At 42.2% G+C, this 24157-nt stretch overlaps 1 protein-coding gene across 7 annotated transcripts in view; it reads right to left on the bottom strand.

Annotated features, from left to right (window-relative positions):
* The window catches only part of NEK10 (NIMA related kinase 10), a 111626-nt gene extending 87517 nt beyond the window's left edge, over positions 1-24109 (bottom strand). For 2 of the 7 annotated variants that reach the window (XM_083404661.1, XM_083404664.1), the window contains exons 1-13: positions 23749-24109; positions 22071-22171; positions 21682-21742; positions 20427-20560; positions 18627-18725; positions 11671-11755; positions 10532-10573; positions 8337-8415; positions 7890-7957; positions 6817-6896; positions 4495-4581; positions 2746-2970; positions 1109-1248 (exon numbers count right to left, since the gene is read on the bottom strand). In XM_083404661.1, the coding sequence (XP_083260787.1) occupies positions 1109-1248; positions 2746-2970; positions 4495-4581; positions 6817-6896; positions 7890-7957; positions 8337-8415; positions 10532-10573; positions 11671-11755; positions 18627-18725; positions 20427-20560; positions 21682-21742; positions 22071-22132 (1162 nt within the window). In that variant the 5' untranslated portion in view covers positions 22133-22171; positions 23749-24109. Of the gene's footprint in view, positions 1-1108; positions 1249-2745; positions 2971-4494; positions 4582-6816; positions 6897-7889; positions 7958-8336; positions 8416-10531; positions 10574-11670; positions 11756-18626; positions 18726-20426; positions 20561-21681; positions 21743-22070; positions 22172-23387; positions 23458-23562 lie in introns of those variants that run through there. The other 5 variants (XM_083404663.1, XM_083404666.1, XM_083404665.1 and 2 more) reach the window with 4 other exon arrangements.
* Between the last annotated feature and the right edge of the window lie 48 nt (positions 24110-24157).

The raw sequence follows: 24157 nt of genomic DNA, 5'->3' as shown, positions 1-24157 counted from the left end.
GTGCTTCGCAAGACGAAAAATTCACAAGACGAAAAAACTCGCAGAACGAATTAATTTCGCCTTGCAAGGCACCACTGTACTGAGTACTAGGCAAATTTGAAAATCAATCAGAAGCATGGGAATTTCTCCCTTCACCTATTACAGCTGAAGAAACTGTAAAAATGTGTACTTTTGAACTCAGTTTAAGGGGGGTGGGTCACGGATCTGGGCAGTGTTGTGCATAAGAACGCAGCTGAGATCTCACAAGGAGTTTAGCTCATCATGAGTAACAGAACTGAGCTCACAGTGCCCCTGGGAGTCCATGCTACGGTCACTGAGACCAGCTCCCAACCTGATGGTATTGTTCTTCAACATGTTCTTTCCTTAACTTTAAGTATTATTGTTCCTTCAAGTACCAAACCCAACAGCCGCGTGTGTCTCAGATGGGCAGTGAAACAGGACTGTCCGCAGATGAAGCAGTGGCTTCTGCACAGGGATGCAGTAAATATTAGTTTGTGAAATAAAATGTTTGGGTGGGGTGCTGAGCCAAAATGTCCTGAGCAAAACTGAGCAGGCTAGCAGTCTCCAGAAGCCATTGTAGACTGTCTGGGTAGTCAAAAGGGTAGTCAAAAGTCTGTTGAAAGTGGGGTAGGTAAAATCCACCTGCTTTGAGCCCCTAACCCAGACATAACCAAACTCCAGCCCTCCAGATGTTTGGGACTACAATTCCCATCATCCCTAGCTAACGGGGCCAGTGGTCAGGGATGATGGGAATTGTAGTAAAACATCTGGAGGGCCGGAGTTTGCCTATGCCTGCCCTAACCAGTTATGGGATCCTGGGGAGATAATTTTAAAACTTTTTGTCATACTCTATGGAGTTTTTCCTCCCCCCCACCTTCCTGAAACCTTGCCCCACTGTGCTATAGAAGGCAACAAGACCTGAGCCCTTTAATATTCTTTTCCCTCCTAAAATCTCCCTCCTGCCACAAACCTCAAATGGCAAGGGCATGGAGCCCTCAACAGAAAACCTACTGTGGGCTCATAGTTCAATCTCTGCAAAGCTCTTTGCTCAGGCATCGGTTATTGCATTGAGTGCAAATCGTCCCATTTCAATTCATAATGTATGCACCTGCTTGAAGGGAAAACGTATTTTCTTGTATCTCATGAGGGCTTAAATCTTCCGAGAAGCGAAGCTGCTGGATTCTCCCTGCTGCGTTCGCACTGGATAAACTCCCGATGGAAGAACGATCTGAAAACAGATTTCGCTCCCTGGGAAAGCAAAAAAACACAATGCAGTGAAGCCTTCGGCTACATCTACCAACCAGCTGATAATAAGAATCTATTTACTTTTGAATTAAGAACATCAATGTTCTATATATCCTTGAGCAGCATGCTGAAACTCATAAGCTAGGAATAACAGCTCAAGTGTGTTATAGAAATGGGATAAATAAAACTTTTGGCCAGGTATTTTTAGGCCATTAGATACCACTGGAAGCAATATGTGAATAATTATTGGTTGTTAACAGGGGTGCCAACTTGAATAAACTATTGGGGGGCAGGTCCCCTGCCTAATTGATCACATGACACAGTGAACACATACCATTTGAATGGCAATGCCCATCAACTATTGGGGGGGGGCTCAAATATTTTATTGGGGGGAGCGACGGGACTTCAGCCCCTAGGAGTTGGCTCCTAAGGTTTCTATATTATAGAGAGTGTTTTTTTAAATAAAAAAGAACCTTCAAGAACATAAGAGGAGTCCTGTTGGATTAGGCCAAAAACCCACACAGTAGTAGTAGTAGTATTAATAGTAGTAGTAGTAGTAATAACAATAATTTATTATTTATACTCCGCCCATCTGGCTGGGTTTCCCCAGCTGCAGAATATTAAAATACAATAGTCTATTAAACATTAAAAGCTTCCCTAAACAGGGCTGCCTTCAGATGTCTTCTAAAAGTCTAGTAGTTGTTTTTCTCTTTGACATCTGGTGGAAGGGCATTCCACAGGGTGGGGGCCACTACCGAGAAGGCCCTCTGCCTGGTTCCCTGTAACTTGGCTTCTCACAGTGAGGGAACCGCCAGAAGGCCCTCGGCACTGGACCTCAGTGTCCGGGCAGAACGATGGGGGTGGAGACACTCCTTCAGGTATACTGGACCGAGGTTCAGCATCCTGACATCTGCAAGCAGAACCTAAATGCTTTTCAAATATTTCCTCCTCCTCCTCATTATTATTATTATTATTAAAGCAAAAGAACAAGAAAAACGTGAACTTGCAATTCTCAAAAAAGCTAAGCTCCAGATTTACATGGAAGATGAGGTTAGAGTATTAAAGTTAAAAGATCTCTATTCACATGTTCAACATATCGGAAGGGAATTGTTGCAGGTTTACTTCTGTGTAGTGAGTTCTGCAGTGAGAAGTTCACACACGGTGGATTTTAGCACCGTGCTTCAAAAAAGCTGCCACCGCCAATCCATTGTTTCTCCAGCAACCACTACACATTTTGAAAGTCACACCTCGCGTTCTTATGACTTTGCACTCAAGAAATCTTCCAACAGAGCCATATTACTAGAAATCAAAGCCTTGCCTTGGTTGGTATCAATTTCCATATACATTTGAGCAGGGAGTCCTGATCTGGCAATAAATGTTATATTTAAAAATATAACTGTGGTCGAGGTGGAAATACAAAGCACTTTTCTCTTTTTTCTTTTTTGACAATTCAGAAATTGCCTATAGGCAACCTCATTCCCGATGACCTCAGAAACCTACCCTTGTAAAATATGAAGGAGTTGCTTGATACCGCCCCAAATACGAATTTCCACACTGGTATCAGGATCTTCGCAAACCTGGACTAGAATCCAGACTACACTCCACAGAAGCTTTAAGTGATCTGAGTGCAGCAAACTGAGCAGGATAGGGACCCCTTCGTACAACTTGACTTGCTCTTTGACATGAGATTCTACACAGAGAAGGCGGAGCAACTCGGCTGTCAGCCTGCAAGGAAACCAAGAAACCATCATCATCCAAACAGTTAAAACTCAAGTCTGCCTGTTGAATTATCCAGAGAATTGAATAGCCCTGCATTTATCCATTGTGACACAATAAAGTTACAAAAAGTGCCCCCTAGGTTGCTATAAACAATACAGTGGTACCTCGGGTTAAGATGACGTGACGCCATTTTGAGCGTCTGCGCATGCGCGAGTGGAGAAACCAGGAAGTAACGCGCTCCATTACTTCCGGGTCGCCGTGGAGTGTAACCTGAAAACGCTCAATCTGAAGCATATTCAACCCAAGGTATGACTGTACAGGGAAGTTTTTTTAAAAAAAAATGTTTAATGTTTTACTATGTTTTCATATATGTTGGAATCTGCCCAGAGTGGCTGCGGCAACCCAGTCAGATGGGCAGAGCATAAGTAATAAAATTATTATTATGGAGTAAGACGTCCCTATTTTTATCGGTGAAATGTTGGGAAGGATGCAGTTATGCGACCTCTGAGCCAAGGAAATAAGTAACTATACAACCTTTAGAAGACATCTGAAGGCAACCCTGTTATAGGGAAGGTTTTTTTTAATGCTTTGTGGGGGTTTCTGTGTTGGAAGCTGCCCAGAGTGGCTGGGGCAACCCAGTCAGCTGGGTGGGGTATAATTATCAATATCATCATCATCACCATTACTGATGATGATGATGAAATGAGACAGCCCTATTTACAGTACACTGGAGAAATGTTGGAGGACATGGATATTGCACCTTCATTAAATACTTTTAGGCACCGGGCAAAAATGTTCCTTTTTAACCAGGCCTTTGGTTGACCTGGTGGACATCCTATACCCTTTTAAAATGTGGCTCTTTTGGAGGGGGGGTTATTGTTTTTATTTTGATCTCATATATTGCGATCTTTTCTGTGAACCGCCCTGAAACCTCTGGGTATAGGGCGGTATAAAAATTCAATTAATAAAACAAATAATGTGTAGTGTATGAGAGCAGGGAGATTGGGTTAGCAATGCCCAGATTTAGCTTGTCCAAAATAATTCAGCCCTTGAAAAAGGTTAGCCATACCTGGCCGTGGTGTATTAAATCTTAGGGTGCTTTTACATGCAAGGTGAAACCGAACTTTCTCTCATGCTATTTCAGGGACCCTTTATTAATTGTTCTTTTTTTTTGGGGGGGAGGCATTTGTAATACGAATGAGCTTTCTAAGCTGACCAAAGTGAGCTTGAGGAAGATATGGGAATTCACCCAAAGAATGCAAAAGCCTGGGATCATTAAGCATGGAGAAGCATGCACTGGCCTTGTAAGCACAAATTCCAATCAACCTTTGCATTGCTTCAGTTTCAGAATTACTATCCCTCTCTACCGAGAAAACTGTCTTCCTAAAAAAATGCCATATTTGGAAATCTCATATTTTCTACTTTACAAGTAGAAAGCATGTGGTTGGAGAAAGAGAATGGTTAGCATGAGCTAAGTGACTGGAAATCCTGGACAGAAAAAGATGGGCTGAAATTAATTCAGCATCCTACCTTTTAGAAAGCAAGTCATATTCATGCAATATCACCAACAAATTCTCCACAACATTGAGCTCGCTTATTTTCTCTCGGCATCCGGGACTAAAATGGAAAATGAGGAACGTGTTATTTTTTTTAAGTTGCAGTGTGGTAGCATCTCATTCATTTCTATGAATGGACATTTCCTGCAGTATGAGAATTAACCCTATGTATAGAATTTGAACCTTGCCATCATTTAAATGAATGCAAGTCTCAGTTATAAACATAAAAACATAATACTAATAAGAATTTGCATGCAATCAACCCTCAAAATCTAGCCCAAAGAAAATAAGTCTCACCCTGTTTCCCAAGATGGCAGGCTTGGCATTTGGAAAAGAAATGTTATATAATTCTTGTCTAGCTACTCTAGTCATGGTCCTGCCATTCACACACAGTGCATCTGGTGGTATTGTTAAAAGTGGGCTCTCAGCCACTCCTAGGGCTCAGGTTTTAAAATGTTAACACCTCCAGCCATGAATTGTGCTCCAAGGGTAAAAGAAATCCAATACACATTCCGGAGAATTGAGATAATGGCACCCCTTTTATTACATCAGCATCCAATCCCTGGTAATTGTAACAAGCAATTACTGCTGCTGGAAAGATTTTGCATTTCACTGCAATCTAGCTCCAACTTCTATAGATGGTTTGCATTCTCTCCTTTATACCCGTGATCTACAAACCTGACAATCAAGAATCACACAATAATAAATGTGTGATCTGAAGCAGCATACATAGTTTACAGAACGGAAAGCAAAAGTGTAAACACAGCCAATGTTAGGAGGAGGGGAAACTCAGGCCCAGGGTCCATATACAGTCCCTCCAGACCACGGGTCGGCAAGGTTTACCTCGCCTGGGCTGGTTCACTCCAGCAGAGATCCCTCTGTGGGCTGGATTGCACGCGCATGTGAGCGCACACACCGCAATTTCCGGCGTCTGCGCAGACGCGATTTCCGGCATCTGCGTCTGTGCAGACATGATTTTCGTCATCTGAAATGCACCGACACGATTTCCGGTGCCACAGAAGTGAGTTCCCACACCACACCGGTTTAGCGCAGCGTGCGGGGACTCACCGAGCGGGCAGCTCAGTTTGGGGGCAGCTCCTGGGCTGGTTAAACGACCCCCATGGGCCGCTTGTGGCCCGTAGGCCTTAGGTTGCCTACCCCTGCTCCAGACCTCTCTGTTCAGCCCTCAGGACAATGCTCAGGGCACACACACCTAGACAGTGCCAGATTTATGTATAAGATAAACAAGCTATAGCTGAGGGCCCCACTCTCTTGAGGGCCCCAAAAAAACTTAAAGGGGGGAAAAACTGGATGTACAATTCCAAAATATTAGATAAAAAACAAATAAAATAAAACCTACATACAGCAACAGAGTTTTGTGTTGTATAGGCTTCTATGATGTAAGTAATGGGCCTAGCCTGCTCCCTAAAATATCACTGGTTTGTTCGTTTCTATATATAGGGTGCCTACATTCTGCATGGACTGGTTGCATGGCAACATGTGCAAATGGCTTCAGATACCTATTAGGTCCATAAATTACCATATACAGTGGTACCTCAGGTTAAGTACTTAATTCATTCTGGAGGTCTGTTCTTAACCTGAAACTGTTCTTAACCTGAAGCACCACTTTAGCTAATGGGGCCTCCCACTGCCGCCGCACGATTTCTGTTCTCACCCTGAAGCAAAGTTCTTAACCTGAGGTACTATTTCTGGGTTAGCGTAACCTGAAGTGTATGTAACCCAAGGTACCACTGTAGCATATATTCAACACAAAAAACAGTGACAATTTGTTGTTAACAAAGGACAGCTGGACATATAAAGGGCCCCACTACCTTCAGTAGCTTAGGGCCTCATCAAACCTAAATCTGACCCTGCTCCCAGATCATTCCCCTCACAGGCATTGCTCTGCCTTCTGTTCTAGCAGTTTTATAAAAGTGGAATACGTCCTTGAACTGTGATAAATCACTTTTGCTTGCATGGGTATTGAGTAGCGGGTGTCTGGCCATACCCACTGCTAGTTGCAGGGCCATCCCCACTTGGCCCACACCCACTACTGATTCGTAGTCTCTAGAAAGTTGTCCACGATGCAATGTTGTCTTCAGGCTTAAAAAAAAGTCCCCCACATCTGACCTATAACTTAACGTTTGCAAGATAAGGGGAATAAACCTTGACTGTCAATATTTTGCTCTTGTTGAACTTGAATGGTTCATTCCCCCCCCCCCACCCCACCCCCAAAAAAACCTGAGGTAAAATCAAATGCAAGGGACAAACCCAAGCACACTAGACTGAAGCTTACCTTTCTGCCAAGCTAGTGAGGGCAAGCAATGCACCTAGCAGGACGTTGTTTTCTCTTGCTCCAAGTAAGTTGATCAGAGTCTGCAAAAATAATTGTTAGACAATTGTAAGACAGGCAAAATGCTTGCTTAGCTGCAATAACAAACACTACTTTAAAGAAAAAGGGGGGGGGAGAGATGCAGTTTACTTATCACATTTTTTAGATTGTAAGCCTGAGGGACTCTTGATTTGAAAGCTGCTCTGGGCACTGGCAGAGGAAGAGGCATGCGGGGGGAGCGCACCGCCCCCGGCAGCGCGATCCCGGTGGGGTACCATCGCAGTTGCTCCCCCGCCCGCGCTGGGCGCCACACCCCCAGGATGTGTGCCATGCGCCAGCCCCATCCCTGCCTGCTCTCCGTAACTGGCTCTAGGAGCCTTTTTTGGCCAAAGAGCAGGGCCAAAATCCTTTACGTAAAACCCGCGTTTTTCGCTCTATAAGATGCACCAGACCACAAGACTCACCTAGTTTTTGGAGGAGGAAAACAAGAAGAAAAAAAATATTCTGAATCTCAGAAGCCAGAACAGCAAGAGGGATCACTGCGAAGTGAAAGCAGCAATTCTTCTTGCTGTTCTGGCTTCTGGGATAGCTGCGCAGCCTGCATTCGCTCCGTAAGACACACACACATTTCCCCTTACTTTTTAGTAGGGAAAAAGTGAGTCTTATAAAGCAAAAAATACGGTAAATAATAAACCGCTTCTTGTTATCTCTGTCTATCAGGAATAAGTTCTGATGTCTTCTCAGTGTGCCAACAAAAGTAAAATGTCAACGTGATTTGGGTTTACATTTGTAAATGCCAAGGTTGGTTGTCTGGTGATTTAGGAGTTCTCTGTCTAGGGAAAGAAAAGGGATGGATAGGAGCCAACAATTTGAATCTGTATCTTGTTAAGGCGCTCTCTTGGTCAACCAGCCACTTAACTGATTCACGATGACAATCTAAAATTGCACAGCAACAATCAGAAGGAATTTTGTGCCATTTTAAGGACACAAAACAGCCATTAGAAACCTTGATGACGTAGAAGTGGTTGTCCACTTACTTTATGTGCTCCACTGGCTGTTACCCATTCTCTTTGATCTTTAACAGCCGAAAGTTTTTGAAAAATATCTGCAAAGAGAATTAAACAGAAAAGTTTTATCACGGGGTGGGGAGGCAGAGGGAGTGGAAGAGGACAGCTTCTAAAAAGCAACTTTCCTTCAAAAGTTAATAGATTCTACGACATGATTAAAAAAATTGCACAGCAAAACAAGTGGAGATGCCTTGAAAATAAGAATTGCAATCATATCAAAACAAGAGCCAGTTTTTAGATCTGCTTATTCATTGTTACTTCCTGTCTGACTGCAACAGCTTAGCACTACATTTGTAGAACATTTTGACAAGCTTTTATTTCATATACACATCCCCACTTCAACCTAGAAGAAATATAATCAGAAGAGAAGAGATATAACCACAGGAGAGATATAATTGATATATAACCAGCACTTACATGTCATGTTGACCAATTTGTCTATATTATGATGCTCTTCTCCATAGCAAAGGTAGTCATTTGCTACTGTTTCCATATACTGTTGGTGGGGGAAAAACATTGTAAAATTGTTAGTGGAAAGTTACATGGATCTAAATTAAAAAGCAAAGTGCATCCATGAGACCAGCAGATGGCAAACTTGTACCACTATTCACTGCAGACAGTTATCACAAAAAATAAACACACAATTCTGGAAATAGAACAAAGTTACTACAAGAGGGCTTTTTCATGCAAGAAGCTGTAGGTTCCAGCTATGGTTTCTTGGATATATGTTTGTTAACTGGGAAAGGGCTGCAGCTTGGTGGCTGGGCACACGCTCTACGTAGAAAAGATCCTAAGTCTCATTCCTGACGCTCTCAGGTATGGCTGCGAAAATACACTTCTGTGCAGCATTGGAGAGTTGCTGCTCTCAGTGAAGGCCACGGGTGGGGTATCTGTAGTCCTCAAAAAGCTGCTGGACTCTTACTCCCATTAACCACATTTAGTATGGCCAGTGGAGGGTGTCGTTTGCAGTCCAGCAACATCTCTGCAAAATAGAAAACGTTTCAAGACACCTCTTTTGAATTTGGTCTACACATTAAAAAAAACAAAAAACAACCTGAGTTGCTATCTGTTTGTTTGCTTTTTAAAGTGGTGCTTTGTGGGAGTTTTTCAGATGTTGCTTTTATTCTTTTCTCCTTTTTGTGTGTGTGTAATAATTTTCAATTACAATAACCCAATAAAAGCTTCTTTGTCATAATACCAATTTATAATACAATTAATAATGCCAATTGTTCAGATGCCAAATATTATTATATTATATTATATTATATTATATTATATTATATTATATTATATTATATTATAATTGGGCTAGAAATGATGATTTGCTAATTTACTTTAACTTTGCAGACCAAAAACTTATAAATTCCAATTACACACCATTCAGAACAACAAACCCTCATACTGCAGCTGCAATTTTAACGACTTCCATTCGCATTAACACATCAAATAATGCTTTTTTTATTTTTGACCTGTGGCAAACTGCCTTGGTGATTTACAGAAAGGCTCTCTCTCTCTCTCTCTCTCTCTCTGTGTGTGTGTGTGTGTGTGTAACACACCTGCAGAGCCACAGGTTCCCCGCCGCTGATGTGGACAATATTTAACCTGATGGGCCAAAAGCCTGACTCAATATAAGGAAACCACCATGAACATGCAGGCTGGGGATGGCTCCCAAGTTCTTCTACAGCAGCCAGCATCACCCCCAAAGCTACACATCCTATTATGGTCCATAAAGAAAAAGTTCCTGCTAGAAGCTACTTCATGTGGCTTTGCCAAGGCATAAGCACATGGTAGCAGCAGTAGTCACTGCCCCTAATCTGAGGAGTTAATCCCGCTCCTGGTATGATCAGTAGCTTCCTCTCAGCCTACGTACATTAGAACTGCAGGTAGCTGTATTGTTCCATTAAAAGAAGTCCAAAAATAATCGTAGGCAATGCTTTCTTTCAATGGGACCAACCAAAACGTCACAAAAGTAGTGAACAAGCTTTCGTATTCAACAGAACTCTTCTTCAGGCTGGATGTGGAATATGATGCATAAATAAAGGGGCACAGGGATCTCATTCACTCAAAACTTGCTCACTATTTCTGACTGGTCCTGGTAAAGATAGTATCCTGAGGTTTCTTATATACATTGCACTGTTATTAATATGAGGAGAGAGAGAGAGGTGTCCATTTTTAAAAGGCATTTATTTAGTGAAACCCACAAACACCACTGTGCTGACTGGACCCTACTCAAAATGAAATACTTCATTAGTTGTGTGCACTTTCTCATTCTGGCCAGAAGAAGTCCAATTTGACAAGCCAGATGGCCCTGCTGAGCAGATTAATTCTGATCTCTCACTGAGGCATACGCCCTTTTCACGGAAGCCAGCCAATTCAGAGTCTAATCAAATTATACAGGACGGTCACTTCTGCAATTCAGTCAAGCTGCAACCAACATTGCCTTATGGTCCCTTGGAAATGGAAATGTGTGTGTTTAGTGTTTATCACATGTGTTTAGTGTTTATAGTTTCACCTTCCAAGAGGGAAAGCCGTTTTGCAATAACTTCTGTCCTTACCTTTGGCAAACGTAAGTAAACAGGCAACAAAACACCGTGAAAGGCAGAGAGGGTTACCTGTGCTAAAGCGTCGATCCCACCCAGGTTGTGGAGTGCCTCCTATACAAGTGAGGGAGGAAAAAGCAAAGCCAGTACAGTATGTCAAACTTCCAGAAGATTCCTAGCAGCCTGCTCCCAACCAACTACCAATGTTAAATTCAAAGTCCCCTGGATTCAGCATGGCAGAATGTATGCTTAGGATTGCAGTGTCTCAGTAAGTCAACTAGCAGGTAAAAAAGGTAAAGGTAAAGGATCCCTGGATGGTTAACTCCAGTCAAAGGTGACTCTGGGGTTGCAGCGCTCATCTCGCTTTCAGGCCGAGGGAGCTGGCGTTTGTCCACAGACAGCTTTCTGGGTCATGTGGCCAGCAGGACTAAACTGCTTCTGGCGCAACAGGACTTCCTGCCAGAGTGGTACCTATTTATCTACTTGCACTGGCGTGCTTTTGAATTGCTAGGTAGGCAGGCGCTGGGACAGAGCAATGGGAGCTCACTCTGTCGCGGGGATTCAAACCACTGACCTTCCGGCTCAGTGATTTAGGCCACAGCGCCACCCGCGTCCCAACCAGCAGCTCAAAGCCAGACATGCAAGTTTATAAAGGGCCCCTCCAGACGCCCTTTTTATTGCTCATTCTTGATGATGTGTGATCTGTGTATTGGGACAGTTATACAGAATTCCACTTTCAATACTGTTTGCACCTGAAAAGGTTTTGGGGCAGACAGACCACTTCCTCTCCAATCAGTGCATGTCCTGTCACTTCCTGCTGATATTCTGCAACATTTTAGGCCACAAATGTTGCGGTTTATTTTCTGTCCTGTTTTTGTTGCAAGAGTGCCCCCTCCAGATGGCGATAATGCAATAACACTGGGAGAGCACCACAGAACAGCTAAAAAGGTGGAATGATTTGTGGGCGGTCCAGTACAAATCCATCATTAATGCACTCTAACTGCACGTTGCAGGATACACCCACACAAAACACAAAACCCAGTCTGGAGGAGCTCTAAGATAGGGAGTTGCTAAGTGTATTTGGCAAATGTTGTTTGCAAAGTTGCTAGTACAGCATCAGCTGACCAAGCCTACTAAATGAATGCTGTACTAATATCTAAGCATCATGTTCCTATTTTATGTTTCAAGAAGGTGACCATGGGCAAACTAACCTGATAGCACTGGTCTCTCATTAATAATCTTATGCAAATTAAAACTCTCAGAAAGTGGATAGATGATGCTCGGTTAGCCCACTCCCTGCAACAAATAGGCAAAAAGAATACATTAATAAGTTGGTCCAATTAAGCTACGTCAGCAAGCAAACACAAGATTGAAAATCTAAATGAAGGTTCTATATTCAGCCAACTGGCAAGCAAGACATTGCATTTTTATGGAGTGCACAATTAGTCATCTGAACCTCAACTATTTCAGTTTGAATCTAGCACACCTAATTTGTTTCCGATGCTAATCTTTAGACTACAGTGCAGCTCCAAGAATTTCAACAGAGGGTGTGTATTTAAGTGCCTTCCCAGTTTCAACGTCAACACTTTGAAATTACGAGCCAATGTAAGCTGAAAGTAAAAGCAGACTGTATACAAACTTGCCACTTGTACTTGTATATATATTTTTAATTCAGATTATTTTCCAGTAATACCAGATGAACTAATAAACTACTTTATCATTTTCTACAGATGAATATCAATATGGATGAATGGATACATATCTAAACACATACAATTTGTGTATATATCCAGCTCTCTCACTCACCGCCTCCCCCCTTGCTGAAACTGTTATGGTTGATTAGCACAGCAGGTCCGTTCCATGCTGGGAATAAAGCCAAAGGCTAAAAATAATATGATAAAAATAAAGGCTGTGCTGCAATGGATGCACGTAGACTCCCAAGAACTGGGTTATTTAGAGGAATCTCTGCGGACCAAAAAAATCACCATGTCCAGCGGATCTTTTCCACATTCCCATCAGTTGCCTCTTGGCCAATAACGAGGCTCCAGATTGATTTCTGACACTTGGAGAAAAGTGCTGATTTAAAATCAGTTAATGATAAAACAGAAAAAAAGCCATAGCCCAGTGTCAGAGCATCTCTTTTACATGTGGAAGGTAAGAGGTTCAGCATCCCTACTATTCATAGTATCAAATTATAAATTTGGTCACGTAAAGCATATTCAATAAGCACACAAGACGTAACCGGCTGTGTTCTTAGATAAATAAGGTATACTATTCATAGTATCAAATTATAAATTTCAACGGAAGTAACTCATAAAGCGGATCAGATCGTTCTTTAGTCAGTTCATGCATAAGGTCCATCCGTGTAATGGTGTCTATTCCATCTGTCTGTTTGTAAAGTCCAAAAAATCCACATGAAAGGTTGTTACAGTTCCACAAAATCCTTAATAGTAGCTGCTATTATGCCATAAGATCCACTGTCCTGAAATATCACATATGAGCTTTAAGTACTGATGAAGCCAGGACGGCGAAACAAGGCCAATATTCCGAAAATCCTTGTCTAGACTCTGTGTAAGGATTTTGTGGAACTGTAACAACCTTTCATGTGGATTTTTTGAGTTACTTCTGTTGAAATTTATAATTTGATACTATGAATAGTATACCTTATTTATCTAAGAACACAGCCGGTTATGTCTCATGTGTTTATTGAATCACAACGCCCATCATTCCTGGCCACTGGCCATGCTTGCTTGGACAGATAGGTTGCTGAAATACAACTCCCATGTACAGATTGGGCTACTGAATCTCCAGAGGAAATTGTACTCCATCTCCAAGGAATGCTGAACAAATGGGAAACTTCCAGAAAGAGGTGAACAAAAATGATCAGGGAACTGGGGCACCCTTCCTCCTTAAGATAAAATGTTGAAATGTTCTGGGGAGCTAACTTTGGAGGGAGGCTGTGACGGAGTCTCATAAAGTTATACAAGCTGTGAAGGAAACAGGGTGTTTTTCTCACATAACTCAAAATCACCAGCAAAAGTGATTGGCAACAAATTCAGGGCAGACCAAAGAGTACTTGCACAATTATTTATGGAATTTGCAGTCACTTATGCTGCCCCCCCCCAACACACACACTTAGGTAACTTGAAAAGCAGATTAGATCACATGGAGGACAGGTCTGTTTGCAGCCACTAGCCATAACAGCTAAATGGCCAGTTTACCTCTGAACGCCAGTTGCCTGTAGGCTTCAGTGCTGCAAAACTACTGCTTTCCTAACATGCTTCTGAACTTCCTACTATAGTAGACTGGATTCTGGACTAGACAGACCTTCTGATCCAGCAGGGCTCTTACTGTGATATGATGTTCAGGATCAAACTCAGAACAGCAAATATGGTACATTATTGAAGCAGTGCCAAAGATACAGGAGGGGCGGTGGCTAGCCAAGTTTTCTGCCCCGGGTGAAGCCTCCAGAGGGGCGCCATTGAGGCTCCCAGCCTGAACGCAAATGCACATACGGCGCATGTGCCAAACTGGGTCTCTGCCCTGGTTATGGTAAGCCTAGTTTTGCCACTGATAGAAAGAGTGTGAGACCTCAGGCCTGAAGGCCAAATGTGGCCCTCCAAGACTCTCTACCAGGCCCTCTGACATCTCACCAGGCCATTTCCCCATACTCAGTCTTGGCCCTGCTTTGAAAACTACCTGAGTGTTTTGACTGTGTGGAATGAACTTCAGTAATGCCTCTTGCTTCCCTGTGTGTGTGTGTGTGTAGAAAGACAAAGAAACCAGCATACTGACAAAGGTAAGATTTGCATTAATTGCTCGGTCCACTTTTGCCTCTGGTGTTACCACCACTGCCATGTGGCCCTCAGCAGATGGCTCCAAAATAAATGCGGCCCTTGGCTTTAAAAAAGGCTCCCCAACCCTGACCTACTGTGTCATGTTTGTAATGGCAGACCTTAAAAAAAAAAAACCCTCACGCCTGAAATATACTCAGAGTCGAGTAGTAATTTCATGCTCTTTATTTCAACTCATAGGAACCGTGATTGAATTCCCCACCCCACCCTCAGGCTTTATATACATTATTTACACAATGAGTACCGTCTGATTGGTTGATTATGTTTCGCTCCTGGGGCCTGATTGGGCTGTTGCTGCACGCCAATCAGTTGTTGCATCCTAGTATCCTACCGGCCTAATAGGCTGATTAACTTCCTCCTGGGGTCTGACTGGGCTGCTCCTGCAGGCCAATCAGGTTGTTGCATTCTAGGATCCTACCTGCCTGTTGTTTTAGGATCCAAGCTTAGTACAGTGGTGCCTCGCAAGACGAAATTAATTCGTTCTGCGAGTTTTTTCATCTTGTGAATTTTTTCGTCCTGCGAAGCACCACTCTGTATTGACGGTTTCCCATAGGAATGCATTGGCGGTTTTTTAAAAAAGGCGCAAGACGTTTTCGTCTTGCGAAGCAAGCCCATAGGGAAATCCGTCTTGCGAAGCAACTCAGAAAACGAAAAACTCTTTCGTCTTGCGAGTTTGTCGTCCTCCGAGGCATTCGTCTTGCGAGGTACCACTGTATATAGCAACACCTCACCCAGGGTTACTTATTTACATAAAAATTCAACAGGCAGCATTCTAAGAGCTGATGAGACTCATGTAAATACTTCATGCAAGCACAGCAGAACTGGGGCTTTTCCCTTCGGCCTGATCCCCCTTCCTGCCACTCCCTCAAGATGCCACACCACAGATTGTTTCTGAACACCATCCAGGTTTAATAAGCTTTGTGGCCCCACAGGGACAAGTTGCCATTTAATGAAGCTTAAAGCCATTTTTGTTCGCAGAACTGCTTTCATGATTATTTGACTCCGGACCTTGTATAAGATAAAGTTGTATTCAGCTAAGCCATTCTCAGAAAAGGCCCCTTGAAATCAGTGCACCTAAGTTATTCTGCTTCGTTGATTTCAATGGGTTTACTCAGAGTATGACTGAGTTACAAGCAAACCAATGAAATCGGTCTTAAGGAAGTATATATGTAAGGTTTAATGCATTTGTATTCAATTCAAGATTTAAATTTAAAGCTATATCATTTCTGTAACCTGTGCAGTATGAATCTGTAGGAAAAATACTGTGTATCTCAGACTGACACGGGGCTAGTCACACACTAGGGAGGCATGTCTTAGAGTTGTTTTGTATACTGTAGTTAGTGATAAAAGTTCTTCACACCTTAAATTTCAAGGGCATTTCTTTGAAGCAGAATGCATTGGCTTTCACAAGATGGCGTTTTTGATGCGTAAGTTCAGTTGAGTAAAAAAAAAAAGGAAATCTCTGAAGATTTCTCTGGAGTAGAAGTTCAAAGATTTGTCTCTGGGGCCCGTTTCAGTTTCAAAAACAAAGTGCTTGCATTTTTCTCAAATATATTTTAAGTGAAGCATACACAGATGTTTATCTCAGAATTCATCCTTGCCTCAATCTGGTGGCAGGAAAAGGAAACAAGAAATGCCAGGTCACCTGGAGGAATATTGAAAAAACCTTAATGGATGGGCCCATGGAGCAAAATATTTCCTCCAGAATAATCAACAGAAGGGTGAGCATATGGCTGCCCACATGCTGCCCAGCCAGCTTTCAAGTTCTGCTGTTAATTTACAAAGTTCTAAACAGTATCTTAAGGACCTTTCCTGATGCCCCACCTTGATCACTAAGATCTACTGATGAAGCATCCTTGGTGGTCCCCACTGCTGCTGAGAGTCAGCTGGTCTTTAGGAGGGTCTAAGCCTTTCACATAGAAGGCCATGACGAACTCATTGCTAACAGAAGTCCAGGGAGAATCATCCCTGCTTTCTTTCACACATCTTTGACAAACTGCACTGTTCAGGCAATCTTTTGCAAGCTTTATATTTTTGGCTGATATGCTGTTGATATTTTTACCGAGCTCATTGTTGTGCTGTTAGGTTTTTGCGTTGCACACCACCTTGTTATATTTTTCTATGGAAGCATGGTTTCGAACTATTTAAATAAATACATAAAATAAAAACATTACTCCAACTTTAAAACCAGGGCAATGCAGGCAGGCACGGTGAAGGAGAGACAGGCCAAATCTGTTCTCCTGATCCAGTTAATATACATATGCAAATCAGGCGAAGGAGACCAGGACAATCAGGCAAGAGTTCAGCTACTGGTGTGTAGAGCTGCCATACGTCCGAGTTTTCCTGGACACATCCGGGAATCAGGCTCCCTAAATGGATTTTGCTGAAGTGGCAAAACATCTGGGAAAACCTGGATGCATGGCAAAGTAGGGCAATCCTAAAAATGCTTTGAAATTCCCCAAACAGCCCAAAAACGTAGACCATAAGATGCACCTGGTTTTTGAAGGAGGAAAACAAGAAAAAAAATATTCTGAATCTCAGAAGCCAGAACAGCAAGAGGGATTGCTGTGCAGCGAAAACAGCGATCCCTCTTGCTGTTCTGACTTCTGGGATAGCTGCGCAGCCTGCATTCGCTCCATAAGACGCACTCACATTTCCCCTTACTTTTTAGGAGGGAAAAAGTGAGTCTTATAGAGCAAAAAATATGGTATTTTGGGGGGAGATGTTCCCAAAAAGCTCAACAATTTCTCCTCCCTCCCTCCCCCCAAAAAAGATGAACAACTTTGTCCAGATTTTCACTTTTGGGAATATGACAACCCTACTGATGTATCTTCACATAAGACCACCTTTCCTTTCTTGTACCATAGACACTGATCTGGGTATAGTGCCAAGAGTTCTAAGCAACAGCAACTACATATTATTAAACAGGACAAGTAGTTTCCTTGCAAATCTTTTTATATTACTGGCATCACAGAGCTATTAATATAGTAGCTTGGTCAACATCATCCACGTCCTCTTGGGCAACCATACTCATGATACCACCCTCAAAAAGATACATGGATATAAATAAAATATGCAATGTTACATAAGAAAATAACAGAAGATGTCATAAAATAACTGCCATGTGTTACAGTTTCCCTGCGCTGAATAAGCAGCTAACTGATAAAAAAAAAGTTATTGTTAACTATACTGTCCTCTTTCAGAAAACAAATATCTGATTATTAAAATATTTTGCAGTTTGCCACATGGTTAAAGTCAATGAAAATATCCACTCTCCATGACTGTAAAAATGAAGTCCTGCTATCAAATATCTACAAACTGTAACAACTTACAGTGAAATCCTAACCATGTCTATTCAGAATTAAGTCCCATTGGATTCCATGGGACTTATTTTCAAGTAAACAGAGATAGGAGAGCAGCCCCAGGCAGCAACTATATACCCATCTGCCTGTGAGTAAATGAATTCATTGGGACTTACTGCTGAATAGACAAGGTTAGAACTGTGCTGGCGATCTTTCAGTTCTTGGCGTAGCTGGGATGAAAAGTCCCAGAACAGGAAATAAGCCATCCTCAAAACAGCAATTCAGATTTTAGTGAAAGCCGTGTTAGAAGTATTTCCAAAGGCTACAACTTAGAAAGATAGCAGAACTGCGTGTCTAGTTGTTATGTACTGAGTTGAATAGGATCCAAACTGCAGCAGTCTGATTGGTCCTAGAACAATAGGATCCAAAAGGCAGCAGTCTGATTGGTCCTAGAACAATAGGATTCAGAACGCAGCAGTCTGATTGGTCCTAGAACAATGCAGCAGTATGATTGGTTGGCAGGAACCACCCAATCATGCTCCAGATAGAAGTGAATCCACAACCTGATTGGCTTACAATAGAATTCCGGAATTAGCCAATCATGTGCAGCCCATTGTGTAAATAATGTATATAAGGCAGATACTATGAGGGGACATTCATTCATTCCTCCTCACCACTATGAGCTGAATAAAGAGCATGAAATCACTTTGCGACTCTGAGTATATTTCACTAGTCCACCTTTTTCCTCCTGATTTTAGACCGATTGTAGAATTTCAAGATACCACCTTTTAACTGGAAAACCCCCAAACTAATGCTATTTCTTTTAATGAAAGTCAATAGACTTCCAGTGTTAAGGTCAACTACCACCGGGGAAGTCTAATATTTTGAGAGAGCAGCAATCCCTGTTCCAAAGGGAAACTCAACCACACAAAGAGGCGCCTTTCTGATCCCACTGGGTGCTTTGATACTTACCAGTATTCCAAAGGTAAAGACATCGTTGATCTTTCTTACCTGCAAATCAGCCGGTTCTTTACCAAAGCTGTGAAGATATCTTGAAACAGCTTGTGCTGTGGATGTTGACTAAATTTCCTCTCATTCTTGTAATTCATACTAAGGGGAGAAAAGGCAAATGGGCATTGCACAAGGCATAAATGCTTTTGCTCGCAGTCATGGGATGCTAAGAGATGGTTGTCTGTGCAGGAAATGCATTTTTGAGTACAGTGACTTCATGAAAATGACCACAAAGATTACCAGGTTACAATCAATGTACTCCAAACTGGATTCCTGCTCCTGCTTGGACTCACTGGTCAGCCCCCAGGGGAAACAATAGGGGGGCTGTCAGGAGCTTGTCCTACACTTGAGTAGCACCCTGGCAGAGACAAATGCCCGACCGGCATGTTCCCTCCCTCCTGGTAGATCATTCGAGAGCTTCAAAAGCTTTATTCTGCCCGAACATCACAGTGACCAATGCCAACCGACATCGGCACACTTAGGGATCCGCAGAGTTTGCACACCTTGCGTGACAGACCTCAGCAACTCAGCATTTTGCCTAACCTACTTTATTTACATATAAACACACAGAGAGCACTGCAACATGGCTCCCTCCCTCTCTAGCATTGTGCTGGTAGGGCCTGGGTTCCTGGATGGATTGCCCATCAGAAGAGGCTTCTGAAACTCCTGTCTACAGTGTTACATGCAAAGCAGAAGTTCAGGATGACCGCAAACATCCTAAATTGCCTCCTGTATGCAAGGCAGCAATGAAGGCTGCCATCTTATCCCCCAATACCTGGGAATAACCCTATCCAATTCAATAGGACTTACTTCTGAGCCACAGTTAAGACAGCCCTGTCAGAGGTTAATAATACAGTATGTCTTAAAGTCACTTATGATTGAAATTATTTACTATTATCCCATGAGGTTCTAGACGTCAGTTTGCATTTCTTAGTGCAGAAAGTATTGATCTGATGTGCAGAGGTCTTTCCTATTCTACTTAATTCAAGAAGCTTCTGGAAGCTTCTCTGTGTGAAAGAAACTTAATGATGTTTGGGTTATACCTTCAGAGAAGCTAAGTACAGCTTGTTTGAACTGGTTCTGTTATCTCTTTCTGTCAAGGTTATGCTGACTATAAAAGTAACGCCAGATGGAGCCTAGGTTTCACTTTCTCAATTCAATTCAAAATCCTTTATTAGGCATAGCACACCGCACATTAACATACAAACATCATATATAGACTGTATAAAATACGGGCTCAGCGAACACAATTTATCCCAGTCCTAATCTTAACTCCAAAAAATAAATTGATGTACATAGATAGTATAATACAACACAGCAACATCACCTACCATTAAAACCACTAAGTCTCTTTATCATGGGCCATGTTTCACTTTCTCTTTCTTTCCTGTCTGGTGTGGTGTTCTGTATGCTTAGTGCTAAGGTTTAGTCTTGTTATAAGTTATTGTAAGTTTAAGTTAAGTCTGCTGCAACTGGATTTCTTATGGGCAGTGCCAAACCTAAATGAATTGGATTTGTGACCATTACGCTCATTTGCCTTCAGTAGCAATAAAGCTCTGCTGGATGAAATATAATCGCCTCTGGTCTATTTTTTGGGGAATCCTGCAATGTGTTTAAGTTTTTACGCTGCTAACTATACATTGGAATCTGCTCTGGATCAATACTGAGTAGAATTTAAATGACACTAGAGCACACTCAATAGTAAAGAATATATATATATATATATATATATAGCATAAAAGGATTTGAACTGGATCCAGATAAATACAATAAAGATTCATTTTCTTTTCTGCACGGTACCTAAAGTGTTCGAGTTCAACAGCTTCAGTTGATTCTTGCCATTGACCTCTACATCTCTCTCCACAAGGGTTGCTGGAGTATTGCTCAGACTTGGTCATGCTATTATTAGAACTTTCAAAGTTAAGGGCTGGCAGCTGCAAATGCAAAAGAGATTTACTGTAAGACAAATGATATAAAGTGTTTAGCTGGGTCAGAGGAAAATACGTGATTGTCACTGGGACCTCGGGCAATTTAACCTTTGAATTCAGACAACAAGGAGATAATTTTTAAAAATAATAATCCAATATATACAGCAGATTTCAAAGCGCCCTAGGCTGTCTCTTCTCCATAGCTGCACACAGATCTTGAAAAGATGCAGCTGGAGTATGCAGGGGGGAAAGGAACGAAAACATAGCAAACATTCTCAAAATGGCAGTTGGGTGCACATGATGCAGAAAGTTCTGAGCAGCAATGGCTGCTTAGCCTTGTTGAATGCTCTCTAAGAAGCAGGAAGCTTGAATCTATACTTTTCAGGGAAATTTAAAAAACCTGGACCAAAAACCGAGGAGAGATCTCTCCTCAAATAGCCTTCCTGGAATAGAAAGCACCTGCTCTGCAGAAGTAGACAGAGAACAAAGTGAGCTTATTAAGAGCAGGGAATGAGAGCACTGCCTCCTGAGAATAAGTTGTTTATGTATACAGCAGGGATGAAGAACCTGTGGCCCTCTAGATGTTACTAGACTCCTCCTCCCCTCAACCCCAGAAAGCATGGCCAATGGTGAGGGCTAAGAGTTGTTGATGACAGCTCTCCAAAATAGGGTACCAGAGAAAAAAGACTTATTTAAAGGGCACAGGCAGTTTCTTAAAGAAATACTTTTACTATTGGCATGACCTACCTCAACACACAAATCCCACCTACACTATACATTTAAAACAGTATCATACCCCCAGAATCCTGGGAAATGTAGTTCGTTGAGGGTTCTGAGCGGTATTAGGAACCCCCTATTGCCCTCTCAGAGCTACAATTCCCAGAGTTTCCAGCGAAGAAACAAATGAAAACCCATATGCAATGGGTTCCTTCTTTTCAACTCCATCCATCCCTAAAAAGCATCCTCCCACCCTCATGTTTAGGCAGAGCTTGAAAGCTACTGTTCAAAAATTAATTTTGAATATCTGAATATTAATTTTGAGTATTTTCAAAATCAAATTAATTTCAATAATAATGAATAAATTAATAATTACAGCCTGCCGTTACAAAATGGCTAATGAAAAATACCTGTTGTTTGCTTGACTGGACATTTAGTAGTGCCAGAAGCCTTTTAAGGTCTGAGTAATCCCTAGGAGAAAACATAAATTATATGCTTATTAACAACACATTACACTACCTTATTTCATCAGTAAGTAATCTAAATGAAACAATATTGAAGTTAAATCTCTATGGCATTGTATCAAGCATTCCACAATATTGCCTCAACGGTCTGCTCTACACACCCACAATTTGTATAGGCTTCTTAACCACCAATTGTTTCTGTCAAAGTGAAAAGGTCTTGGTGACCAGAGTAACAGTCACCATGTACACAGAGCGATTCAGATTAAACTATTCTGTCTGGCAGCTGGTGCAGATTCCAGAGAGTCACTGCTGACATTTAGCGAAAAGCACAGTACCCTTGAAGTTTGGTATCAGTTGCCTTGTCTGTGGTCTTCACCTTCTTGTGTTGATCAGGCATTGTATAACATCAAGGCATCAGGATTAACACATCCTGCCTCTGAAGAGAAAACAAATGTGAAAATGTTGTTTTTTCACTTGACAAGTGAAGGACAATACCAGTAGATGACCTGAGTAACTGGAGATAGGAAAGAAAACAAAGAATACATAATAGGTCCAGGGATTAAATAAATCAAAAGAGCATACCCTTCTACATTTCTCCAATGAAAATAGGGACGTCCTATTCCATTAATATTATTAATACCCCACCCATCGGACTGGGTTGCCCCCACCACTCTGGGCAGCTTCCAACATATATAAAATAAGAATAAAAGATTAATCATTTTTTAAAAATCCCTATTCAGGGCTGCCTTCAGATGACTTCTATGGCTCGGGGGTTGCATAACTCCATAACCTCCAACATTTCTCTAGTGAAAATAGGGACGTCCTAAGGAAAAGCAGGACATTCCAGGATCAAATCAGAAACCAGGATGGCTTCTGTAAATCTGGGACTGTCCCTGGAAAATAGGGACACTTGGAAGGTATGGAAGAGCTGTTTTAGCTTCTCTTAAAAGCTCCTGCTTACGAAGTGGGATTCTTCACCTTTGTTGTTTTTAACCACAAATCTACATGCCATATCTCGAATCGCTTTTGAGAGGCTTCTCACTTTCAAATATGGTTTGTCACACAGCATGTGCACTGTCAGGGGGAAAGGGGAACTGTTGTACAAGAAATTAAACGCAAAGTTGAGTGGAATGGAGCTTTCAGAGATCATGCTCAAAATATGCACAAAGTCTAATTTCTTTGGATTCCCATTTCGATGGCTGTGGGATGGGGAGCAGGAACTAAAAAGATGAATGGCCTGTTAGCAACCATCTATTATTGATGACTGGTTTCCATATTTGTTTGTACATTCCAAAATGATAAAAAGTTCTATTTTTTAAAAAAAATTAAGGAAGTGCTGACACTTCCTTGTTCCTCAAAAGCCTTGATAAATGTACTGACATATATAAGATACTATGGTGTGCAAATTTAAAAAGAAGTACTTTTTCTGGGGGTACTCAAAAGTACACAGTACTGGCACATACACAGCCTCAAAAAAAAAATATGTTAGAAGTGTGACGCTTACTGTAACAACTTCATGGTGTGTACCAACACCTTTTTTCTATAAAAGGCACAAATAATAATAAAATAAAATAAAATAATAATAATAATAATAATAATAATAATAGTAATAGTGTTTCAAAGCTAAATCTGACAGAGAACAAACTACGCACTGCATATGTTCCAAAGCTAAATCTGACACCGAAAAAAGATCCTAGTGGCTCTCCCCGGCCTGCTCCCCGGGGTCCGCTGGGAATTCCCATCCAACCATAAATTATGGGATGGGAAACTCCACAAAACGCTGTTTCCTTCGTTCCTCCCAAGCATCCCCTCCCTCGCTCTACTCACTTCGCACAAGGAGGGGCGGCGCCCTGGATTCCCGATCTCTCTGCCCCTCCCCAGTATGCAGATCCACCGCACCTCTCCGTTTATTATTTTTTAGGATTCTTCTTATTATTACTACTATTTTTTTATCCGAACTAAAAAAGACCAAACCCCCCCCGCCCCGCTGAGCGAGCCAACTGACAAACGTACCAGCCAATGAAAGCGCGCCTCCTTCTAAACGATCGATTCCTTCGACCAATGGCGAACCGCTGCGAAGGCGGCGGCGCTCCAGGGGAGACGGATAACGCCGCCGCTGCTGTTGCCATAGGAACCGGAGAAGCCGCTCGGGGCTCCCAGCCCCGCTCGCCGTAGTGGAAAGAAACGACTCTCGCGCTAAATTCTCAGTAGGCGCGGCTTGGCGCGGCGACGTCACCGAGAGGCCTTGCAGGAGCCTTTTTCTGATTGGCTAACGGCGGCCCTCCTTCTGCAAATACCCGGAAGCGGGCAGAAGGGGAAAGATTACCGTATTCACCCAAAAGATGGAGCGGAAATTGTAGGCTTGCGCCACGTCGCTTGCGAGTTTGTTTGGAAAACGGCCCAATCCAGAGTCGGAGGGTGT

The sequence above is a fragment of the Podarcis tiliguerta genome, assembly GCF_965153285.1.
Source record: "Podarcis tiliguerta genome assembly, chromosome: 12".
NCBI classification, from domain to species: Eukaryota; Metazoa; Chordata; class Lepidosauria; order Squamata; family Lacertidae; genus Podarcis; species Podarcis tiliguerta.
This window is presented reverse-complemented; position numbering and strand designations above follow the sequence as displayed.